Source organism: Oryzias latipes, chromosome 1, assembly GCF_053564925.1.
Source record: "Oryzias latipes strain Hd-rR chromosome 1, Olatipes_Hd-rR_3.1".
NCBI classification, from domain to species: domain Eukaryota; kingdom Metazoa; phylum Chordata; class Actinopteri; order Beloniformes; family Adrianichthyidae; genus Oryzias; species Oryzias latipes.
The window spans coordinates 27,346,210-27,371,653 of NC_136237.1; the positions used below are offsets into that span (position 1 = coordinate 27,346,210).

At 40.5% G+C, this 25,444-nt stretch overlaps 1 protein-coding gene across 6 annotated transcripts in view; it reads right to left on the reverse strand.

Moving 5' to 3' along the window:
• The window catches only part of npnta (nephronectin a), a 55,384-nt gene that overhangs the window by 17,641 nt on the left and 12,299 nt on the right, over positions 1-25,444 (reverse strand). The window contains exons 3-6 of one of the 6 annotated variants that reach the window (XM_023957375.2): positions 19,418-19,468; positions 14,758-14,850; positions 7,896-7,979; positions 739-858 (exon numbers count right to left, since the gene is read on the reverse strand). In XM_023957375.2, coding sequence (XP_023813143.1) covers positions 739-858; positions 7,896-7,979; positions 14,758-14,850; positions 19,418-19,468 — 348 coding nt within the window. Of the gene's footprint in view, positions 1-738; positions 859-7,895; positions 7,983-14,757; positions 14,851-19,417; positions 19,469-25,444 lie in introns of all 6 variants that reach the window. The other 5 variants (XM_023957373.2, XM_023957381.2, XM_078952371.1 and 2 more) reach the window with 5 other exon arrangements.

The window sequence follows — 25,444 nt, forward strand, 5'->3', positions numbered from 1 at the left end:
CTACTTGAGCTGCTGCTGGCTCCCTGGAGAACGGTTTGATGGCAAAGGCGGACTGGGCTGATTAAATGCTACAGCGATCCATTGATCAAAGCACGAGCAGAGGAGCGAAAGGGAACAGAAAGGTGTTCAAATTTCCACACGTTGTCATTACGGAAACAACACACTGAAACACTAAGTGGGATGACATTCGGAGTTTCAAAGTTTAAAAGAGGACAGAACTTTTATCCAAGGAGTCATGCACTCAGCAAGTGGAAACATGCACAGAAACCGAGGTGGGAAACAGAATGAATGGGAGGCAAGCAGAGGCATCAGCTCCCACAATGGGAAAGAACTCAGGGCATTCAATGAAAGTTCACATTCTGCTCCCTTCATATTTTCATTTTAGCTCTCAAGAAGCTTTTTCTTTTGGTTTTCTAAGAAAAAATGACTGTGATGAAGCTGATCAATGAGAGCTTTTAATCTAAAAAGTCTTTTTTTTCCCTTTCATGATTTTTTATGGAGAAAAAAAAGGCTTCTTAAAGAAATTGCCAGGCTGCTGTCAGAGAAACTCACAGGAGAGGAAATGGGTTTTATGACAGAGGGCATGTTTCATCAGCTTTCCCCTTTGGAAAGTTGATGATTACGGAGGTAAAAAATATGCTTCACCATAGAGTATTTAATAGGGATTTCTAAGCAGAAGTGATTAAAGAATCTCCAATTAGCTATAAACTCATGGATGTGTGCACTTGTGAGACTTACTTCCACAGGTTCCATCAGGCATCAGCATGTAGCCATTCAGGCAGTAGCATTTGTAGCTCCCAAACGTGTTCATGCATCTGTGTTTACAGGGCCTCGGCTTCAGCCCACATTCATTCAGGTCTGTGGACACAAAACGGGAGCATGAGTGGACACACTGCAAATCCTCAAAATACAAGCAAGTGAGGTCAAAGATGAGAAGTTCTCTCATGTTATGCCTTAGTCCAGGGGTCGGCAACCTGCACCTTTCAAAGAGCCATTTTGATCAGTTTCCCACTGAGAGGAAAGCACAGGGAGCCACAACAGTAGGGGTGTAAGAAAAAATGGTTCTGCCGATATATCGCGATAGTTTATTCAGCAATACTTGTATTGTTTCAAAATGTTGTCAGGATATTCATTTAATTATTTATTTGCATTCTTTTTATTCTTTACGAGCGTGATGTTTCCTTTGATCTTTTGTGTATTTTCCACAACCTTGAATAGACTTTTCCGTAACAAACAAACAAATTCACTTTGATACAGACTCGTTTCTATTTTTTTTTCTTTAAATCCAGTAAACCCAATACATTTTATTAATTTTATGGATGACAACTATTTTTTATCAGGAAGCAGCTGTTAGTTTGTTGCGGGGTCTGGAATCATAAGCGATGAGTCTAAGCCCCGCCCCTGCCTCTCAAACCTGTTCATTGTTTTCCCCCACGTGCACACTGGAGGGGGGCTCCAGGGTGTTCTACAAGTGTATTCAGCACACTTCAAAAACTCTGGACTTTTTATCTGCTCGTTGTAATTGGGATAGTGAGGGAACAACACACACCTGGCCATGGAACAGCTGAGAAGCCAAGTGGCCCGTTACTTTTGGTTCCTTAACAAGAGGGAGGCACAGATGCAAACTGTTGTAATTCCTGCACCTGATCCTCACCTGATCTTGATTTAAATACCTTCAAATTAAAGCTGACAGTCTGCAGTTAAAGCACATCTTGTCTGTTTCATTTAAAATCCATTGTGGTGGTGTATAGAGCCAAAAATGTTGGAATTGTGTCGCTGTCCCATTATTTATGGACCTGACTGTATATATGCGTATTTTGAGCTTCTGCGTGCAAAGTTATCGCATTCAAGCCTCACTATACAAGTTTGTACAACCATTTTGGGGCTCTCAGTACAAAACATTCTGCATTGAACACGCAGTAATAGTTAAACCAGGTTGATCTTTGACCACGAGGGGGCCCAAGCCAGGATCTTATGCCTTGGGCCCCCTAGGGCTTGGGATAAATACAGATATCCCAATTCCAAATACCGTATTTTCCGGACTATAAGTCGCACCGGACTATAAGTCGCACCAGCCCAAAAATGCATTATAAAGTAGAAAAAAACACAGATAAGTCGCACTGGACTATAAGTCGCATTTTAACTTTCACAACCTTATATGACACAATCATAGCAGACTGTTTATCTAATAATTTCACAGTATTTTTTTCTCAAACTTATTTATTTATTCTTTTCATGAAGCATCATTGGCCAACTAATACTCTGTTTTCATCCTGTATTTTTAGAAACAGTTTTCACTTTTATTGCATTTCTAAATCTATGAAATCATTGGAAAATAGAATATTATGTTGTTAGCCTTCAAGATCTTACTGTAAAAAAAAGTTTGCTGATTCTCTGAGTCACTTAACATACTCTTAACACTTAACATACCCCATACATCAAATTGACCCAGGAACATCATCTCTGTTCCTCACAAATGAATATAACAGGAGGGTTAACAATGTATTTATTTCAATTTATTTCTACTATAAGTCGCTGCGGAGTATAAGTCGCACCCCTTGCCAACCTATGAAAAAAAGGGCGACTTATAGTCCGGAAAATACGGTAAATACAGAGTGTTGTGTCAGGAGGGGCATCCGACATAAAATGTTTGCCGAATGTGAATCAGACCTATGAGATCCGTACCGGATTGGTGGAGGCCCGGGTTAACAATGACCACCATCTGTGCTGTACCGACAATGTGGCGGTGGAAATTGGACTACTGTTGGTTGAAGAAGGAGAGGAGGAACTTTGACTAATCAGGAAATCAGGATTTGGTAGTGACGAATGGATAACATTCTTTTTGTTTCCCGGAAGTACGAAGCGTTTGAACATTAATCATAGGAGAGAAATTAATAATTGCGATTTGTCCCCGGAATTATTTGACACCAAATCTTTCATTTATTAGAATAGAGCTGTGAAAGAAAAAGCTTGGAGCAATTTGCACCACTTCAACATTTCACACCAAGCCTCTTCCAACTGTAGGTAACATGCACTGGTAACTGGTGGCAATAGTCCCACGTGAACTTATGCTAAAAGTGTTTAAGAATGCGCGTCAGATGCTGGACACCCAAACTACTAGAACGCCAGGAGCGCGCACCTTTCACTTGAAGAGCACTAACGGGCTAGCACAATGTGCAGGATTTGGAGGAGTTGAAAAGATAATCACTTTATTCACTACGACTTGCCCTTCCTTGTTAAGAGTTCACTATGGCTGTCTTAAAATTTAATGCAGGCCACCTGTGTACAGGTTTGGCCTTCTTTTGGCTTCAGACTGCCAGTATCTACCCCTCAAGACAGTTATGACCCCTTGGTTTGACCTGCCAGCTGACTTAAAGTGTTGAGATGTTCTTAAAAAGCCCCAAAGTCAGATGTTTGATGGTCTAACAGGAAGCCAGTATCAGCTGTCAAACCCTCCACCACCTTATTGTGATCAAATACGCCATTATCCCCCCTTTGGCTCACAGTGACTTCATAAGCCTGCTCTCCTTCTCAGGTCAGTCCCAATGTTTTTATGCAGATACACCGCTGCAGAAATCTCCAACAAGCCAGGAAAATGAGATTACCAAAAGGATGCTGTCGGAATACACAGCAGGTCGGACTCATAAGAGGATGGAGCTTACTCTGAGAGCAGCACCTTTCAGATGCTCATGCAAATTTCTTCTGAGTAAATACATTCAAATAACACGGCAGCAAAGAAAGATCCTCTATGCCCATCTTCCCTCTAGTTGTTTTGACTCAAAGGTCTGTAGGGATCAATGGAGCATTTTACTGAAACCCCAGAGTGGGGTTGACATTCATAGACTTGGCTGTAGGTCAGATTATTTATATAAACCTTTTAATTAATTTAAACAGTTTTGATTCTTGCAAGAACACAAAAGATAACAGTCAAATACATCAATGCCAGATGAGAGAATCTTTTTAATAAAGATCTGAAACTCTGATTTTTGTTTGTAGAAAAATAAACGACTCAGCCCAGACTTTAGTGGTGCTTAAATAACATTAAGCCTGTTACAGATTTAAAAGCTAAGACCGGCAGATGCGGCTCCAGAACTGCTCAGTACACCTGCGGAGTTCACAGTCATCTCTTAAGGTGTAGCAGGTGTACCAGTCCTTGTGATTTTAAAGGATCAATGCCGCCATGCTCTGGCTTCCTTTCCGTCGGGAAGCTCTTGGGGTTTCTGTGCTTCCTCTGAGCATTGAGCCCTGGCTGACCTTGAGAGAAGGTTGCTGGTGCGTCAACTCCTGGGATTCTCAGTAACAATCTGGAAACCCTGAAAACTGCATTACTTTTACGGGTTTCTACTAATTTCAGTGGGCAAATGAAAAAATAAAAAGCACACATAACTTTTTGATTAGCTCATAAAAATAAATTACAAAACTATCTGTAAACAGCTCTATTTTACTCAATTTAGTTAGGATACATAATTTAAAGGCTTTGCATGAACACCCTGCTGTTTCGCCTAATAGTTTGAAATTAAAATGGGCAAACTTTTCCACTTCACTGAACACTGTTTGTATAAGAGCTTGAAATTGTTTAAACATAGACTTGATCTTTGTCCTTTAAGTCTTCAATTGTGAATAATTTAAAAAAAAACAATAAGAACTTCAGTGTTATGTGTATTATTACATCATATTGTTGACTTTAAACTATTACATTTTCATATGAGAAGCCAGTTTTCTTTTACAAAAAGGCCTGTTTTGTATTTTTATGGAGGAATCTTTTTTTGTTTTTTTCCCAACAAAGCATACAAAAGTCATGCAGGTGATGCCAAACAGTTTGGACAATTTGTCTAGACTTGAATCAGAGCAGATATTTGTTATTTTAGTAATCAAAAGGCTGACAATAAAAGTAATAGTATATGAAATCCATTTATGTAGATCCCTCGCAGAGGCCGGAAGCTTGTCATATCAGTTCACTGTCAAACAGAACTATGGTAATAGGGGCATTTCCCTCTCTTTATTTCTCTGCATTGCTTGAAATAAACATTTCCCTGCCCTTTTCTTTGAAAAATATACAAATTTCAGAATATACTAACACACAAATTCAAGTAGTTATGATTCTCATCATGATTTGTCCTCCAGAAACGTTTTAAAAATTAAGATTTTGAATAATGTCATTACAGAGAGGGCTAGATCAAGATACATATTTAAAATATACCACAAGTCTTTTTACGATTCATGCTCTCAAGACTTTTTCAAAATACTGAACGCCAGGTTTAAAAATATAATTTTAATTTAAATGAAACAAAATAAATGCAGGTGTTGTGTCGTCATTTCCTTGTTCATTTAATGTTAAGGCATTTGCACACAGGGTCATGCATATTTGGTATTATAAAAATAGCTAATATTAAGGAAATAATTTTCACTTCATTCTGAAGTCCATCCTGTTAAAACCAAATAACCTCATGACGACGGTCAGGCCGGAGAGTTCAAACCCCTGATCCTACATGCACTAAACTCCATAAGGCAGTTTGGTGTATAAAAATAACTGTATATTATTTGATAAAGAGTGTAAAATAAATACTCATTCAGTTAAAAATAGTGTTTTTGACATGTTCTTTTGGCATTTTCTGATGATGGGGGACATGTTTTAACAGAATTAAGCTCAAAATAGATTTTCTGAATATCAAATTATTGTGAATCAGAAGAAGATATTTTTATTTTGGCTACAAACGGCATATTAACAATTTTAAAACCACTAGGAACACTTTTACAATAGATCAAAAGATGATAGGAGTGGGACTTTAAAGGTTTGAAAATTATTTAGAGTTTTCATTCATTTTCTAAACCCGTTTTTGTCCCTTCAAGGGTCACAGGGCTGCTGGAGCCTATCCCAGCCGCAAAGTCAGGGTACACCCTGGACAGGTCACCAGTCTGACGCAGGGTCACAATCACGCACCCATACACACTCACATTCACACCTAGGGACAATGTAGAGTAGCCTATTAACCCATGAACCATGTTTTTGGACGGTGGGAGAAAGCCAAAGTCCCCTCTCTTTTCTTTATACTGCATTTTCTTGTTCTGCTGCCTTTAACTACTGTATTTGTCAGATGCATGTAAAAATAGAACAATGTGAAATCCTCTGAACAGAAGAAATGTAAGCCCCACTCCCCATCTCTGAGATGCAGACCAACTGGAACAAATAGACTTCATCTCTCTGCACATGTGGGGTCGTTCTGGACTTATTGTGTCTGGCTCCAACGACACATGTTGAGGGAATTCTTTGAGAGCCACATAGGTCGTACTCTGAAAGGACGTGAAGCATGAAGCAGGTTTGTTGTTTGTTTCCAAAAGACCTGATCTATAAACAGAGCCTGAATCTAATGTGGATTAGATTGCCAACTGGTGTAATACCACTTAATCCTTCAGGGATTAATAATTGTCCCATAGCTATAGGATCTTAAACATAGAAAGAGGACAAATAGTTTAGTAAAAAAATATTTTAAAAGGTTCAATTGTATGCCAATCTATCTGTTGTTGCACATTGCTGCCACTTGAGGGCAGCATCAGTGATTTGTGGAACATGAGGTGTGTATTGGTCTTGATTGTATTGGCTCATTGTTTTTGCCCTGTTGTGTGCAGAAAAACAAAGCTGAAGGTGCAGAAGCATTTCCGCTCTGCTGGATTAAAGGTTAAACTAATGAGGATTTTTCGGCACAGTTTCAGTCTCTGCTGTCCCACATTTAGCTCTTTCCTTTTGGCACTTCATACTGCTCAAACACCAACAGATGAAAATTCTCTTTCTGTGGTTATTAAGTCAAAACCCAATAACTGCTTCACTTTCACAGAAAACAGGACTCACACTTCCCAGAGAAGATGTGCACACACAATTTGACTCATTAGTGTGATTGGCCTCGCCAATCTTTCTCCATCCTTGATTTCCAAAGTAAACAACAGCCTTCCTTGTTTGTGCAGAAACAAAAAAATCATAGCAACATTGTCATTTGTTGGCATTGGCAGACAGTTTTTTATTGTTGATTTTTTTTTTTTGCCTTTTAGACTGAAAAAAGGATGTTAGAAATGTAAATGAAGGATTACTGAGGCGATCACATTCTCAGACAGTGGAAGCTCAGTGAGCATCAGCACAAGCCAGTTGCAAGACACAGCCAGGCTTTAATCTATGGAAGAAAAAAAATAAGTTCAGAGGAGGAGAGGGAAAACACATATGGATAGAAAGCCTAGAGAAAACAGACAGACATGATCACCAATGGACTTTTTTCCCCCAATAAATCAAATGGGTGTACAATCACAGATGTAAAAATGGGTGTTTGCTTGGCACCAAATGAAGTGCTAAGACACCTTTGAAAAGGATGCAAAGGGGAGTGATTTATTGGGTCAGCTCCACTGAGGTATGTGATGCCACATTCCTGACACGGCTCGACCACTGACGGACAGATTAGCAACAACTTCTGCCTGGGGATTTGCTCGTCTTTAAAGAGGATAACACTGTCTAAAAAGGTAGCTTGACCTTCAGAGTGAGCCCTGAACCCCTGTGGAGAAATGAGTTCTTTGTTTGCATTAATGGAATTAAAAATATGAAAAAGGGAAAGATGAAATCAGGTGTGGTTTGCTTGTATCGTATCAGTGCTCAGGGTGGAAATAAGACAGAAAAAGAGCTGCATGGAGGTAGAAGTGTGACATGCTTGGCATTCATCATGGCATTTTAACTGGAAAGCTGCCTTTGGGAGGCACCGCATCTGCCACACATGACAGAAAGTAGCAATAAAAGTCCGTGAAAGTGACATTCACTCCTCCTCGGGTGCAGTGGCCAAACCATGCATGATGCCAACGGGGGAAAGAAGGGAAGCTGCTGAGAAAGAGGAGGAGGGGGACTGACTGGAGAATCTCACCCTCTGTCACTGGCTGACGGTCCACAGGAAGAATGATAGGAAGGTGACTGGTCCATACTGGCTGAGTTAAATGGTCCAACGCTTCTTCTTTGAACAAAAGAAAGTGGGTTAGAAATGGGATGGGAAGTGACAAGTGTTCTGGGGGGTTGATGGACATCAGAGGATGAAGAATGAGAAAGGAGAACAGGAAGAGCTGAGGGAGATGAAAATAAAGAGCAACCAACCAATGGATTAAAAACGTCTGACCACAACACCACCTGCTAAGAGGGAAAGAACAACATTGTGCAGCAAAGAGGGTTACACTTGTGGGAACCAAACTGGAGCTTATTATCAGAACAGAAAAAGAAGAAAAAAACAATTTCATTAGTTTTTTGTTTTTTTTTGTCAGCAAATTTGCAGGATTTAAGGGGCAAGCTGCAGGACTGCAAACACTTGATCTCCAGGAATTTCAGCCCCTCCCCGATTGTTCAACCATCCATCAGTCAAGCCACCTTTCCTCCGGCGGTGAGCTAAGAATACCCATTGTTAGGTGACAAGGAGATGACACATCCCCAACGTAGTACTCAGCTCACCTGATTTCCTTATAGGAATTCCCATTTGGGAAATACAATGACTTACTAGTAGTATCTGGTCAATGACACACACAAATTACACAACTGCTGCAAGAGGCTAAAACCAGAAAACCAAATGAGCTCTAATCTAACCATCAGGTCAGGTGGATTGAGAGGTCCGTCCGAGTTTAGTTTAGACACATTTAGATCTTAAATTGCGAAAGACGACCGATGGAAAGGACAAGCAGCGGACTATAAATCATTTAACCAAAGAAAATATTGCAAATGCAAACTGTAACTGTTCTGATACAAACACGAACTTTCTTTAAAACAAAGGTGAAAAGCACAAACATGCAATGACTGGAACAATCTGAAGGGTGTTTGAAGAGATCTGGGTCTACAACTGAAAAAGATGCATGTTCTACAATAATAACTCCTGCAACCAACACAAAATTCTTCGGAATAACACAAAAATGCTTTAATTTATTGCTTTAGATTCATGTTTTAAGCTGAACATTTTGACAAATAAAAAATAGTTAAAACATCAAGATTTTATGAAAAAGGAGGAATTTAACAATTGTATTTACTTTGTGTGTTAATTTTTTAACACAATCCTTAACATTTCTGATTTACAAGTTCTAAAAAAAATTGTTAAGTTTTGTTTGTCAACAGTGAGCTGATTCTAACTTTGTTTCAAACATTTACTGTTAAACATACTTTTTGTGTGTCGGATCATATAAAACTTTGGGAAACATTTAAATGAGGTTATCTTTAAAGTGTGTGAAAAAGCACAGATGTGTTCTCTAAAAGAGTGCAAGAACTTATGTTATTTGACACTCATTTATAGCTTTTCACCTCTTGAGAATCTAACCTAAAAAAAGATGGCAGATAGAGCAGATCTGAGGTTAAAAAACCCCAGCTGTTCACATGTTGATCACAGCGTGTGAACTGTTAAGACCATCTCCATCACAAACAGTCAATTTTTAATTTGTGAACCAAGATAAAGGGAAAAAAGAACCCAGATTGTAGTAATCTAAGAAGAGGAATAGAAAAAACAAGCATAAATGTGTATCTGATCAATCATTCCCAGAAATGTATTAATCACTAATCTAGCCGACAGCATCTGGAAGTCCTGCAGCTGTGGGGCCTTTAATGACTGAGACACTGCTCTATCAGCAAAGTCTTTCATTCGGACGTTAAGATAATTAAATCTACCTGCTTAAAAAATAACCATCTTATTAAGATGATGGCACCAGAAGGGGGTTGGTGTGTGTGCTGCCAAACTGTTGCACAAGTGATCCCTATAATGAGTTTATTTATGCAGCTGGAGCATAATCTATCTTTGCCACCCTGTCAAGATGAACAATTTACCTCATCACCCATGCTGAGGCGCCTCTTCAAATTAATTAGGATTGTGAAAGTAGAGCATGTCAATCTTAACTGTGGATTTATTTGTTTCTTCCAGGATGTAAATAATCACATTCTCTTCTTTGTAATCCACTCTGAAGAGACTAAGTGACTAATTTGGTTTCACTGCTACACCCTAACAAACTGAAAAATAAACACTTAAAGTGAAATTTTTGAAGGCTGAAACGAAAATGCAGTCCTGTGAGTGTTAATATTTTATGAAGGTTCAACACAAAAAAGCCAGTTCACTGGCACTAAGTGGATGTCTCTGTCTTTCGCCTATTTCACATTACCAACAATATAAGAAGAATTTTTTTTTTCATTCGTCTTCGTTTTTATTTACTTTGTTTTGCATGCATTAAGTGAGTGGGAGGTGGTGTTTTTTTTCTTTCATCAGTCATTTGAATAAATCCTGAAAGCACTGACCTTTAAGCTGAACCTCTAAAAACGTATAAAAAGTGTGAGGGGGACAAAAGCCTCAAACTGCTTGTTGATTGCTGCATTTCAAACGAGCCTTGGGGCAAAAAAGCCACCAGTTCGATCTTTAAAACAGTATATTCACAAACTTTTTCTGTTTTTAAAAGCAAAAGCAGAAAAAATAAAGCATTGCGCGTTTCTTTGTGATTTGAAAATAAAAAAGCGGCATTAAACAGATACATGCATATGCGTCAGAATGGTATTTTCAATCATTTGAACAGGGCCGGAGCTACTGTATATGGGTGGGGCGGATTATTTTTGCACAAAAAAAATTATAATAATTAGAACAAGAAGCTTCCTTTAATGATTTCTTAATATTTGTCAATAATGATTCTATTAATATCTCAAAAATTGGGGTGGGGGGAAAATGTTTCCCTTCCATATCTCCGCCGCTGCATTTGACCGAAAGGAAAGTTCAGGTGTGGTGTTGAAAAGCCTCTTGGTGAACCTAAAGGGTTTTTTTTGTTGGATTTTTTTAAAAGGAATGTGTCACGTTAATCTTTTTTGTTGTTTTCTTTTAAATCTACAACTTTTGAGGAAGACGGATATTCTTTGTGTTGCCACAGTTCAATTTGGGTTCAGACATAACTTTATTTTTTAATCAACAGTTTAGTCAATCTCACATACTAGTGTGAGGTTTGGCTTAAAAAACATTGCTACAGGTCATGTTGTCATTTCAGTTAAAAAAACATTTTGATTAATATTTGTGCATCTACTTTAGAACGTTCCTCTTTTGTTGCTTTAGGTATTGTTCTGCATGACTGACATGACTTGCATGACTTCAAAACCATGCTCAGCCAAGGCTGTACTTCAGTGAGAAAGTCTTAACTTCAGATTCAGAATACTAAAACTGGATTCAACCCCGGGGTTGGGGGTCCTGGGCGCGCTGCTGGGGGGGGGGGGGCTGTTTGACATCTGGGGGGCAGTCTACCAGCTGTCCCCAATTGCCTTGGGGGGGGGGGGGGGGGGGGGGTTTAGCCTGCGTTGCGCCATGGGGGGAGCTACTTGGCAGTGGTCCCCCTCCGATGGTTGCCGTATGGAATGGGCCCCCCATCTCTCGGTTTTATTTGCACCTTAGACATGTAGGGCCCTTGGTAAGGGGGGTGCTTGGACATCACTGCCAGCAAGCAGCAGATGTCCTTTTAGCACCCTACCCGCCAATTTTTACTGCACCTTAGACATTTAGGGCCCCTTGGTGGGGAGGGGGATGGGACATCACTGTGAGTAATCAGGAGATGTCCTCTCAGTGCCCTACCCGCCAATTTTAACTGCACCCCTTCGTACACACACCCTTCCCCCCTCAAAATATGCATTCCAACATAAACACACACACATGCACACACACCCTGACTAACACACACGCACACACACACTCATTTCGCAAGAAAGGCGGGACCTTGGACCATCTGTCCCCTACCCCATCCCTGGTGGGGCGTGCGGGGCCCTTGGCAACGGCGGCCGTGTCCCCCGGATGCCGGGATCCCCCTCCCACGCAGGGAGGGGGATCCCTGAGCTCTCTGGCAAGGCCAGAAGCCGGGGTTCATATCACACCTGAGCCGGGGGTGTCTGTGTCCCTGTGGAGTGGGTTCTGGTCCTTGCCGCCGGGTGCTGGGCCAAACTTCCATCTGTGGCCAAGCCTGGTCGGGCCATGTCTACAACAACCCTTGTGGGCCCCCTTCTCCCTGGGGTGCCCCCCTCCGGGGCGGGGGCGGCTGGCCCCTGTCTTGCACCTTTCTGGACCAACCGTGGGCCTGGTGGATGGCTGCCTGGAGCGCGGAGCGGGTCTCCCTTGGGGGGTCCTGGCTCGTACCTGGGATTGGGCGGGGGGATGCCCAGAACCCCTGGGTGGTGATGGGGTGCTCGTCTGGGGCTGTGGGCACCCCTCTCGGCTGGGGCCTGGCGTTGGGCCCTCTTGGCGCTGCAGGGGGGCTGCTCTCCTGGTTGGGCTGGGGCGGCAATCTCTTTCCCCCCATGCCTCCCTGCTCTCTGGCTCTGGGGGCCTTGTGGCGGTCCTGCTGGCCCTGGCCTGGGTGGCGGACGTGGTCGCCCGGGGGGCGGTTGTTCTCTGCCTGCTGCCGCGTGGTGTTGGGGGCTTCTGGCTGCCGCGGCTGCTGCGGCGAGGGTCTTGGTGTGGGGATGGCTGGTCACTCCCCCTCCTTCTTTTCAAATTCCATCATCCATTTTAGAAGAACATAAACACTCAACTGAGCACAGGTGTTAGCTCACCTTTGCACTAATAGTTTGCGTGATTGAATGAAATATCTCACACTAGTTGGCTTAAAGGCATTAGTATGCATGTGTGAATAATATCTGTATTGTGTACATGTTGACATGTGGACATTTTTGCAGCTAACAGGTGTGTCTATAATATTTGAGTGTGTGTGAGGACAGCCCCCGCCCCATTGAGATTTGTATTCTATTTGAACCTTAAGGCCCGTACACACCGGGACGAATATTCGCCAGGCGTTATTCGCCAGCGTTTTTCGCCACGTTTTTTGTGTTCACACTCAGGCGATTTTCGCTGACGATGAGCCGAGCGAACATGCAATTTCATTCCCTGACATTACATGGCGCTTAATGTAAACAGAAATACTCCTGTACACAAGGTGGCGCTGCGCAACTTTACGCTTCTTAAAGTCGCTTTTCACTCAGAAGAAGAGAGTAAGTATTTACGCGCTTGTCAGAATAATACAAAGAAAACATGAATATTTCAAGCACCAGTAGCTCCAACTGGTGCTTGGTTCGGGGATATTTTAGAATGTCCGTCATTATTTCTTCGTGGCTGTGTAGACGCTACTTGGCGTCTATCTTCTTCGCTGGTATGTGTGCTCAGCAAGGCAGTTCTGTGTTTGAGCGCCCCCAAGTTGTGTTTTACTGTAACTTCAGAAGCTCCAGACACGTGTGCAAAAGCGCCATTCTCATTGGTCGAATATATTTTGACACTTTGACGCGTGGCGTTTTTTCGCGTCGGTGTGCACACTCTCATTGGTGCCCTTTGCTTAGTCACGAGGCATTAAACATCGGCGAAAATCGCCGGCGAAATTCGTCCTGGTGTGAACGGGCCTTTACCGTAATGTTAAACATCCAGTAGCTTGTTGCTTTATGCTGCTTCATGGTTTCACCCCCTCCCCCCTCCTATGATCGCCCTCCTATCCCCCCCTCTCTAACATCCCTCTCTCTTCTTCCCTCCTTTCCTTTCCATCCGGTCCAACACAAAAGATTTTCAAAAACAGTTAAAAGGAATAAAGTTTGGCCTCAATTACAAAAGGGTTTTCTTCAGACATACCTCTGGTTTGTCAGAAGATTAACCCCTGTTGTTAAAGTAAAATATGTCCAACACAAAAGGCCTTCAGCTCTCATCTGTCTGCCCAGCTGTTGGACAGGACAAGTTAGAAAAAAATAAAAAAAATAAAACTGGATTCTGTGGTGTGGAGGTGGTTTAAATCAGCAAAGAAGGTCACCACTACCCTACACAGTCTATTCTGCTACTAGTAGGGGGGTCAGATATTAATCTCTGCAAAACATATATAGCCTAAAAAATACACAGTAGGGCAACTTGGTTAAATGGCTAGTTTCATCTCAGTGGGATGATATCTGTCAGATTATTCTGTCTGAATGGTTGGCAGAAACGTCTATTCTCAGAGAAAAAAGGAGGCTGAACCTTTTTTTACTGCATATTAAAACAAAGAGGAGATGTCTGGCAAGGCAAAGAGGAGCCAACTAGCTTTGAAATGCAGCATGAGTCATTTGAAACATCCTGTAAAAGATTTCAGTGACCCCCCCCCCCCCCCCCCGCTCTTATTTTTAATTACACAGTATCCTATTCTTGTCTCAGGGCATGAATTCACAGGTATTCTTAGGCTGCCTGGATGACAGTCAACATACAGATAAATGAGGAGCTTTAATGCTTTTCAACACCCACAGTCAACCAACATTCAAAACAGTCTCCCACCTCAAAAAAGCCCAGTTTAAAACAGCACCAAGTCAGGCTAAATCATGTCAGATCAGTAATCGGGACGACACGGGAAGGTTGGAGGATGCACTCTCAGGATCAATCAACATAGCCAGCTCTCACTTTAATTAAAGCTGAGTCAGCCCTTACTTTGCACCTCCTTCCCTGTGATTACAGCAACTCAATACTGTCAAGTAAGGGCAAAGCAGCGTCAGTTCCAGCTGCTGCTTTACTGTTTTGGAAAAGTGCCATGGAGACTGTGACCACAATACGGTTGATATACCCTGCTGTTGCTAAGGCCGGCGTTCTCCTTTACTTGGTTTGTTTTTTCAAGAATATTTATGTCAGCTGCCATGAAGCCTGTTCGGTATGAGGAACACTTATAGCCAAACCCCTTTTATTATGTTGGATACTTCCCTTACAAGAAAAAAAAATGGTTATCAGAGTGTACACCTTTTTAGGAAAAAAAACTCACCTTGATTGCAGGTCTTTCCGGTGAAGCCGGGGTGGCACTTGCACTTATTTGGTCCAACACAGTCTCCATGTTTACAGGCAGGCTGACACACCGCTGTTCAGGGAGGGGTCAAAGATTAGGAGAGAGGTTTGTACCAGATCTGGAACACAGAGCTCTTAATCCCACATAATTGTTGTAATTTTGCAGCATCATGACTCCTTCACACAGGAAATATGCAATGCTATCATGACTGAGAAATCTGTCACTGGAAATTCTACCATTATAAAAAAGGAATATTTTCTTCACTGCAGCATAAAAAATTGTTAAAGTAGTCCAAAGGTCACAAAACACCCCAAAACTTTGACCTCTAGTTAACATTTCTCTGGATCTTGACAAGGCAGTTTTATTTGTACTGCAGCTTTGAATCAGAAATGCACCACAGGAGATAGGAAAAGCACCAACAGCAATTAAGCAATGCCCAAAGAAAAATGAAACATAAAATTTAGAGAAAGTAAAATGTTAAAGGGTTGAAGAGAGGGTTGCAGCAGTAAAGGTGTGCATGCTAAAGAATAACACCAGCAAAAAGGTTAAATAAAAAAGGTAAGTTTGGATTTAAAAATAGATAAAGCTTAGCTCCCTTGGGAAGTAGAGTCTCCCCCTTCAACTTCTATTGGTTGATTCCTACAGATGTCATAGGTTTAGTAGGTTTACCAGCAAAAAATCTGACAGGTATTAAAATCCTGTTTTCTTCATTTTCTTGTCTATTTTTTCTCATGACGGAGGATATATATGAAGAAAATAAAGATTAAAACTGCCTTTTTGAGTATTTCTTTATTCAAATTGTTGTGAAATGCAAAAAGCCTGTAGGCGTGACATAGAATCTACAATCGGCAAGCCACAAGCTCCCTGTTCCTCTCCATTCTGATGCATCCACTTGCAGACAATTACATCCATGTACGTGTTTGTTTTCCTGTCTTATCTGGCATCTGTCTGTAAACTATACGGCTGGACAGCTCCAATTTGCTCACCATTTTTTTTTTTTTAACTTGTCCTGTCCAACAGCTAGGCAGACAGATGAGAGCTGAGGGCCTCTTGTGTTGGACATATTTTACTTTAACAAGAGGGGTTATTAATCTTCAGACAAACCAAAGGTATGTCTGAATAAACCCCTTTTGTAATTGAGGCCAAACTTTATTAATTTCAATCATGTTTGAAAATCTTTGGTGTTGGACCGGACGGAAAAGGAAAGAGGGGAAGAAGAGAGAGGGACGTTAGAGAGAGGGGGGGGGGGGGTAGGAGGGTGATAATAGGAGGGGAAGGGGGGTAAGACCATGAAGCAGCATAAAGCAACACCATTTTTGCTGCACCGGTAATGTTATGTTGGGGTTGTGAGGTGCTGCAAGTTAGCGGAAGGGGCAGGTCAACATTTCCACCCACAAGGCAGAGGCACATTTTTTTAATTACCTGCTGCCGCTCTGCGGAAACTAGATCCTAGAAAAAGGACATCGTTTTTTTTATTTTGCCAAAAAACAACATAATCATGATAGCCACGCTTTTGTTTTAGATCAAAAGATGATTGGAATGAGACTTAAAGATTTACAAACTAACAGTTGCCTTTTAAATCAGTTCTAAAGGTAAATGAAAGCCAGTGAGAGGACTTCTGAGCTGTTGTGATGTGACTAATTCCAGTTTAAACTGTCAGCAAAGTTCCAAATGAGCAGTCAGTTAATCTATATAGAAAGACCAGTGTCAAGAATTAACGATCCAGCTTACCGGTACATTCGACTCAGCTTATGTTTTTTCTTAACATGAAAACTCTTGACTTTTACTGTTTGATCCAGAAAATGGGGTGAAAAAATAGAGCAAGAGCAGAGTATTGACATTTACACAGGGTTCCACGACCAGAGGGGGAATATTTTCCTTTCAGACAGAAACTGAAACAATTAAAACACCAAAAAACAAGAGCTTATAATTAGTTTGTCAGTAAAAAGCTGCCCTGCAGATCTTACACGGTGCGTAAATAGCAATAATTGGAGCCTGAACAAAGATGAAGTCGTACAGCTCCACTGACTCACTTTCCGTCTCAGTAAGCTGGAGGCCCTTCCATTCTATCTGGATGAGCTCCCTGCAGTTTGCTGCATGGCACGTCTGAAAAGTGGGGCTGATTTTTATTTAAAGCTTCATTAATTATGTCATAGTTGAAACAAAAAAGCTATTAGATGATTTAATTACTGCTTTGGTCATTACGGCAGTGCATAATGATGTGTTTGAATGTAGATTTTAATGATGTTGTAATGGTGATTCCCTATTTATCACAAAAAGGCATCAATTCAGACTAATGTTAAATGGATGTTTGGTTTCCTCTCTTCATAGGTGAGACCTTTAGCGTTAAAGCTAAGATGCAAATCTTCAAAAAGAAAAAAACAAACTGACTTATCTTAAAACAAACTCTATTGGCATGTAAAACCAATTGTATGGTTGGTGGTTTTAAAGTAAATCATCTGATGTATGCAGAGGATTTTGTTGTTTTTTAGCAACAGCAGCTCCGGATTGCAACAACTTTAAAATATCTGTAGTGAATTTGGTTTTAAAAAAGATATTTTAGACAATTTCAATAAAGGTGCTGTGTTGATTTGTCGTACAAAAGATGTCGTTACAACAAATTTTTCTGCTTTTAAACTGTCTGATTCTGAGCTTGATGTCTGTCACTAAGTAAAATGTCTTTGACGTGTCATCAATAATAAACTTACAGATGATGATATCCACAGACAACGGTGTGCGTATTTTATATGCTCAGGCAAACATGCTTGCAAGCAGGTTTTATTCATGTTCTGACAATCTTAAAATTCCTATTTTCAAAACTTACTGCACGCTATTGCATACTGCCCACCTGTGGACCAACTACAGGGCATCCAGCATGAAGAGGGACCAGGTTGCCTGTAATGACCCCCTAAATATTTTAGTAAAACGGCCACAGTGGTGCAGCAGTGCAGGGGTTAATACTCTCAGAACCTTGTTGAGACATTTTATCTATAGTTTTATTTATCGTCTTAACGCTTCAAATAAAAAAATCCTGATCTGGAGAAACTATGTCTTAGAAAACAGCACAGTTTTTTTGTATTGTTTTTTGGGCAAAAACAGCCATAAGCATAACTAAAAGACCACCAGACAGGCCCCGCCCCTTCTAGATTTATAGTACATCTGAACCTGACCGTATTGATAAACATCCAGCAACTTGTTGCTTTATGCTGCTTCATGGTTTTACCCCCCCCCCCCCCCCCCCCCCCTTATAATCACCCTTCTACCCCCCTCTCTGACATCCCTCTCTCTTCCTCCCTCCTTTCCTTTTCCATCCGGTCCAACACAAAAAATCTTCAAATACAATTAAAATGAATAAAGATTGGCCTTGATTACAAAAGGGGTTTATTCAGACATACCTCTGGTTTGTCAAAAAAATTCAGAACCCCTGTGGTTAAAGTAAAATATGTCCAACACAAGAGGTATTCAGGTGTCATCTGTTTGTCCAGCTGTTGGACAGGACAAGTTAAAAAAAATAAATAAAGACCACTGGGAAAGCTCTTAAAATAGAGTGCGTTTTTAACCTCCATGCTTCAATAGTGAGTTCATTCCTCAGTTTAAAGTTACTTTAGTTTCTTTCTTTCTTTGTTCTGCAGGTCCTCTAATGCCTGTATGTGCCTCAAATTCACTTGATAAACTTAAAAAGAAAGCAGATGTTCATCTCAACTTTGTTCACGGATGAAAAGAATTGAGCACATATCCAAGCGGCCTGCTTGGATGTTGTGTTTCCTTGATGAAGATTGGCTTGATTAGAGGCAAACGTAATTATTTGTGGACATGTCCAGCAGACAGAAAGACAGCAGCATTTATTAACTACAGCTGAGGTTAAAACAGCTAAATTTTGAATGAAGAATAAAAGGTCAAATGCAAAATGAATGAGTCCTGTTCCATAACACTATGCTGTTTATTTAACCAATCTAATTTGATCCGCCACTCATCCATACAAAAGAATGCTGAGAGAAACCGTATTTCAATTCATTCATAAACTATTGCTGATGCTCTAAAATAAACCTGTGCAGAATAGAATCATGCTTAATAACAGTAAATCATAGTCATTATGACTGTTTTTGTGCTTAAACTCATAAAAATGGTAAATTCTGAAACTAGTAAATATTGAATATTATTTTTACTTGAAACATAACAGATGGGCAATCATTTCTACTGATTGATGAATGTGCTAGAGTAAAAATGAGTAAACCTAACATCATCACTGCAATGTAAGCACAGCATGGGTAGATTATTGACTATCACTACATACATTGTGGATTTCACCTCCAAGGGCCACATTAATATATAAAGTGGCGGTCCAGAGGGTGGCATGAATATTCATAACCTCCAAAAAAATATTTCTCAGAATAATTCATGTAAGACATGGCTTCCAGTGACATTGGGTCTGCTGGGTGTGGGTTATTTGCATAGATCTGAGGGCAGAAGGGAAACGTTAGCTGCTGTTAAGAGGGGGGAGGAGGTGTTGGTTAGTGCTGCAAGCGAGTGGGAGGGAGTGTTGGGTTCGCTAAATAAGTGAGTGAGTCCAGGATTCAGAGGATGTGCCCCAAACAGAAGACATCCCGGAAGATTATTTCAAGAAACTTGTGGAGCTAACCTTGGGGCTGGCACCTTATCCCGACTACTCTGTGAGTAAAGGCGAAGAGAGCTGCAAAAGAAGTAGCCATACAAACAAAGATGGCAGGGGTTGTTTAGTCTTTGGGAGGACACAAACCAAAAGGTGATGTTGATGAGCGCACAGCCAGGTCAATTTGACAAGGAAACATTCCTGGGAACAAATGAACACGAAAAACAATCTGGAGTTCTGGAGCCACACATGTCTTTGTTTTATGAATAAAACAGGGGACCACATAGGGTTCTAAATTGGATAGAACGGCCGGACCAGGAGCAGTGGTGTGGAGTGAGAAAGGAATTACATGGAATCTGGATGAAACCATTTGGATTGAAAATTATATTTTAAAACAGAGCATTTTAGAGTTTTCAGGTTAAAACTTTTGTTCTTATTTTAGAGCCAATTGATGTGCCTTGTGTAAAACTTAGAGAAATGCTGCGTGCATGTGGTTTTTGAATGATGGGAAGAATGAAAAACAACAAATCTTCCAGCACCACATGGATGCTAGAGTGGAGTTCCCTAACTTTTCTTCTGAGGGCCACAATAACTCTTTTTTCTTTAAACTTTTTTGATCTTTCTTTTATTGTAAAGCCCTATAATAAAGTTTTGTTAATTCATGATCCTTTTAATAAAATAAATAACACTATTTATGAAATGAAAAAATGACCAAATAACTGTGATTTTCAAAGACAATAAGTCAGGAAAAAATAATGATATATTAAAAAAGAAAAAACAATAAATAGTGGATCCTCTCCCATCATTTTCCCTCTGAGACTTTGAGGGCTGCAGCTCCTCACACGTCTCACAGTTTGCATCCAAACTGAGCAGCTGTGTCCTGCACGTCTCTTTTTCATCCAGTAATAATTTAAAAAAAGCAAATGTCTATGTCTTCTCCTGCAGCTACGCATATGTCTGCGTTACCTTTTCACCGGTACAGAGCTCCCTCATTTATTGCAGGAGTTACGTTCAAAAAAATAACCGTGATCGGTGAAATCCACGGAGTCCGATTATGGCAGTAAAAGTCCTCACTGCCCACTTTCTACACTTTTCTCAGACAGACATGAACATTTTCAACTTTTCTCTTGTTTAAATTCTCCAACCTTCATAGAAAATTAAGTCCAGAATCTTAGAATGAAAACAAAGACCTGATCAATCAAAGATTTCTGTTTTGAAGAGCTCCGCGTTTCTGTATAGGAGACACGGCACGGACAGGGTCTCCAGCCAATCAGGACACAGAACAGGGTGCGCTGTTTAAAAAAGGCTGCATGATGGCTCTAAAAGAATGAGCTAAACCGGGAAAGATGAACTGCAACGTAGAAAGAGAAGACTGTCTTCTGTTTTATTTGACAGGGATTTTACAGAGTTTACGGTTGGAGCACAGACTGCAGTAGGTGGAATAAAATGTCTTATATACCATGGTCCGGTTGAATACTCGATTCTGATTGGCTGCTGGGTGTGCGTTAAAACCTGATGACCACACGGTGAAAAAAGAAGTTCCGGTCACCTAGCTTAAATGTTTCGTATCACTGCGCCGGCTTCTTTAAAACAACATTTTGCTTCATCATGCGGACAAGTGGTTTAAGTGGCTTTACAAGTAGTTTAAGTGGTTTAACGGCCTTCGAAGTACGCATTATCACTTTTTAACGCACGCCGTGAAAGCCTCAATCGTCCACCTGAACCATTCTGCGATTAATGCATACCGTAATGCAACCGTCCTCCGCTTTGCGTCAGACGGTTGCTTCCGCGATAATGCATACTTCGTCGGCCATTAACCCTTACATGTTCTATGCGGGTCTTGATCGTGTGGCCAGATAAAAATAAAAAACATGGGTCTCTGATATTGTTCAATGGGCTGGACCAAACATGGAGGCGGGCCGTAGTTTGCCCACCCTGATCTAGATGAATGTCTTCTCGTCATTTATCTATGTGAAGTATAAATAAAGACATATAATGCACTGAGGTCTTAAGCACTCATAAAAGTTATTCTACCAAAAAGAAACGGTCGCATTTCAAGTGATTCAATATGTAACAAACACTTTGTGTTGCACTTTAGCCTTCAAGGAGATACAATCACTTCCAACTGTTTGGACAACTTCAAATGTAACTTTCTGAGGTTTTCTGCGATGAGTAGATGCCAATTTTTCTCTTCACCTTCTCACCACATCGTGTTAAAATATTACCAATTTGTTAGAAACTACATCGTTGAGAAAGCAGCTTCCAGCTCCCAAGTGGCTGAAGCACCTTTATCAAGAGGCTCATTTCTGAAGATCAAGTGCTAGACATTTTTAAAAAAGTCAACAGTTTCAAAGAAATTGCTTACTTTTTGAATTGACTGCCTGTCTTTGAGTCGTATCTTTTACTGTGCAGTGATCAGAGCTTTTAGAGTGAAATTTTGGATGCTGATTTTTCTTCTTCTGTTTCTTCTGTTTACAGTGCACGGCTCTGTTCTGCGTCATGATTGGCTGTTGACCTTGTCAATTAACCTGCTCCCTGCTGTTTCTCCTGTACAGAATGCGTCCAGTTTGCCAAATTTACAAAAATCTTCAATTGCGATCAGATCTTTTTTTTCATTCTGTAAACTTGACTTGTTTTTCTTCAAAACGCTGAGAATTAAAACAAGAAAGAAAAGAGTGAAAATGTTCATGTCTGAATGAGAAAAGTGTACAAATTGCGTACTAAGGGGTTTTACAGCCTTAAAACATCTATTGTCTTACTTTGCTGATTTCACTTATTGTGGGTTATCTTTAGAACATAAATGCCACAATAAACAAGGGAACACTGTACGGGCACTTATCACTACATAAACTAGCTATTCATTTCTTCTTTATTTTCCTGCTTTGGTCGGGCAACACCGCCCCCATCTGAGCAGCATTAGGAACTGCAGGACTGTGCCTGAGAATCTGAGAAACAAAAGGTGTCAAAAATTACTGGGACTTCACTGATCATTCAAACTTCATCCATTTATTGTGTAGAAGCAACCTAAATCAAGAAATACTGGTAGTATTTGCAGTATTTTTGCAGGATTTTCCCTCAAGTTTTAACAAAGCCTTGCTCTGACTTCAAACAGATGAAAGGGAACATTTTTAAACAAACTTCTGAGCCCAGGGATAATGAAAGCAGGTGGCAGAGACAAAGAACCCACAGACAATCATGATAAAGTGAATTATATTAGCTGAGGTTTCACTTTTATCCTTGCCCAGCTCAGTTGCTAGCTCACGTTACCAGTTCAAAAGTTTGGCTTAATCGGGCCCACAGTATCAAAAAGAGAGAAAGAGTGCACTCAATTCAACTAAACCCTGCACTTAATGGATTTGTAAATCCCCTACGAGCATTCTGAGGGGCTTATGATATGCAATCTCTGTATTTCAAAATGAGACTTACTATTTTTCTAATAAGATTAATTAAGAGAAAGTCAGAGATCTTTTGAGAAATGACCATAGAAGAATCACAACTTCACATGCAAAGTTGATTGTGTATTTAAAGACCTGATTTAAAATTGATTCTTCTTTCACTTAAATACAGCTGTGCTGCTTGGAGGTATGTTTCAAGTTTTAGTGCTTTTTTATTAGAATAATTGGAGCTTTTCCAAAAAAAATTGAAAATCATGAAAAAGTGTATTTATTTCTATATACTGTTAAAAAAACGTTCATGGAGATTCGGTGCCCAATGTTTAATTTATTGCAAGCTCAGGATGCTGGCTGTTGTCTGTTGTGCTGTGTCAAATCAATGGAAATCTACTGTTTGGGCAAAATGTGGCAGGAGAAGATGCACCAGTAAAAGAGAAGACTTTGGCCCTCTGCGGATTATCAAAAGGACAAGATTCAAGAACCTGCAGACATCCAGAAAGAGTGGAACGAGGTGGAGGAACAGCTTCAACACTTTTAGATGCATTCAGGAGATGGGCTACAACTGTCGGGTCAAGCCACTTCTGAGCCTGGACTAACAGAGGAGATGTCTCAGCTGGGCCAAGGAGAAGAAAGACTGGACTGTTGGCTAGTGATACAAGATCTCTGATGAAAGTAAAGTCTGTCTTTCATTTGGGAATCAAGGTCCAAGGGTTTGGAGGAAGACTGGCGAGGAGGCAAAACCCAAGCTGCTAAAGGTCCAGAGTGAAATCTCCACAGTCAGTCATGAGTTGGGCTGCAAAGTCCGGCGCTGGTGTTGGTGAAATCTGCTTTCTTCAATTCAAAATCACTGCAACAGTCTGGGAGAATGTTCTAGAGGACTTCATGATTCCTTCTGCTGAGGATCTGGATGGAGATGCAGATTTCATCTTCCGTCGGGTAACTGACCCCTGCCCATACTAAGAAGTACTGACGATCCACATGTTTTGAAAAAAATATATATTTCGATTGATTTGTTGTGATCATAATCTATGTCTCATCATTTTGCAAAACTAAGCAGTAAATGGTGATTTTTCCACAGTTTTCTAAAATTTTTGAAATCCTTTTTTTGTGGGTTTTATGAGCTGAAACTCTAGTGTAAATAAACAAATAAATGCTTGAAATCAATTCTATATTCTATGAAGGTTAAAACATTTTTTGAATGGAATTATGGAAATAAATACACTTTTCCATGATATTGCAATTTTTGAAAGGGTCTATATAACCTATGTAAATAAAATAAAAATACTTCACCGTAAACATAGTTAAACAAGTCTAATCAATTAACTGTTCCATTCTGCAATTCGTCTCAGGCAAGCCATCTAGTTGTGCTGCAGTAACAGAATATTCTGTTGTTTAATGTCTGAGAAAGACCTGTCTCTAAAACCTTAGATTTGCAAAAGTTCAAGTAGTTACTGTGATGGCAAAACGAGGTAAGAAGAGAATTTAGGTATGGGTTTGCCTTTCAAATGACCTGTCAGATGGTTATGAATGGAGGTTACCTCCACCATAAATCTAAAAGCAATGCTCTCTATCACTTTCTCTGCCTGATTTTTCATTATAATCTCCCTTTCATGATGTCTCAGTTGGCTGTAGGAAGAATCCAGTCTTAGTAATAACCTCTAAACTATTTTGAATGCACCACAGGTTTTTAACTTTAAATCTTCCTCTCTTCATCACCTATATCTGGGAGTTAAGAAAAATCTGTGACGTTGATCCAGTACAGTTCTGATTCTGAGAGAAGTCGCACAAAATGAGCATCGTGCTCTTTGGATGAGAGCCGCCGAAGCTTAAAAAAATCTGCTCCAAAAGCATTCTCTCACACAGAGCTCCACGCACACCCATGACTACACTCTCTGCAGAAACCTTCCACCTCACCCCCTCTAAATCGCAGCCTTCCTAAATTGATGGAAGGCCGATTGTGGGTGAATGGATCCAAGTTGTGCCCAGCGAGTGGCATTTTGAAGCGTTAAAGCAATCACTCGCTGAGCAATTTAACACAGGGATAAAAGACAAGTGGCGACAGTAAAAGCTTTGTAGTTCAGCTCAAAAATTAGCTGACATTTTTTTCTCAACAAGAGGCATGAGAGACTCCAGAACAACAAAGAGAAAATGCTCACACACTGCTCTTTCGATGGTCAGTATCTAACACAAACATGGTTTTTATATTGGGCTTGATTACGGTTGAAAAAAAAAATAGACACCTACAATTCACTATCAACATTAGTGTTCTGAAAGGCAAAACAATGACAGTTTTGTTTATTGAATTGATAAATATAACCTAATTTGTATTTGCATACATTTGAGCTTTAACCATGAGAATATGATTCCTTGGTTGCTCCCAAATTTAAGCTGCTGAGATAATAAAGTGCTTTTTGTCTACAGCTAGCTTTAGCCTGAATTTACATCACGTGAGAAGCTAAAAAGAGTCCAGTGAAGATGCACTGGGAAGCTCTGAATGCTCTGTTGCTGACTCCTGCCAGGAGGACAGTTGACCCTGGCTCTGAATGTCACTGGAGCTGCCCGGTATCATCCAGCACAGGCTGTGCAGTTCAATAGCCAAGATCTTTGGGGTCTTTGGGAAAAATCATGTCAAAATAATAATTTATATTTCAAAATGTAAGTTTTT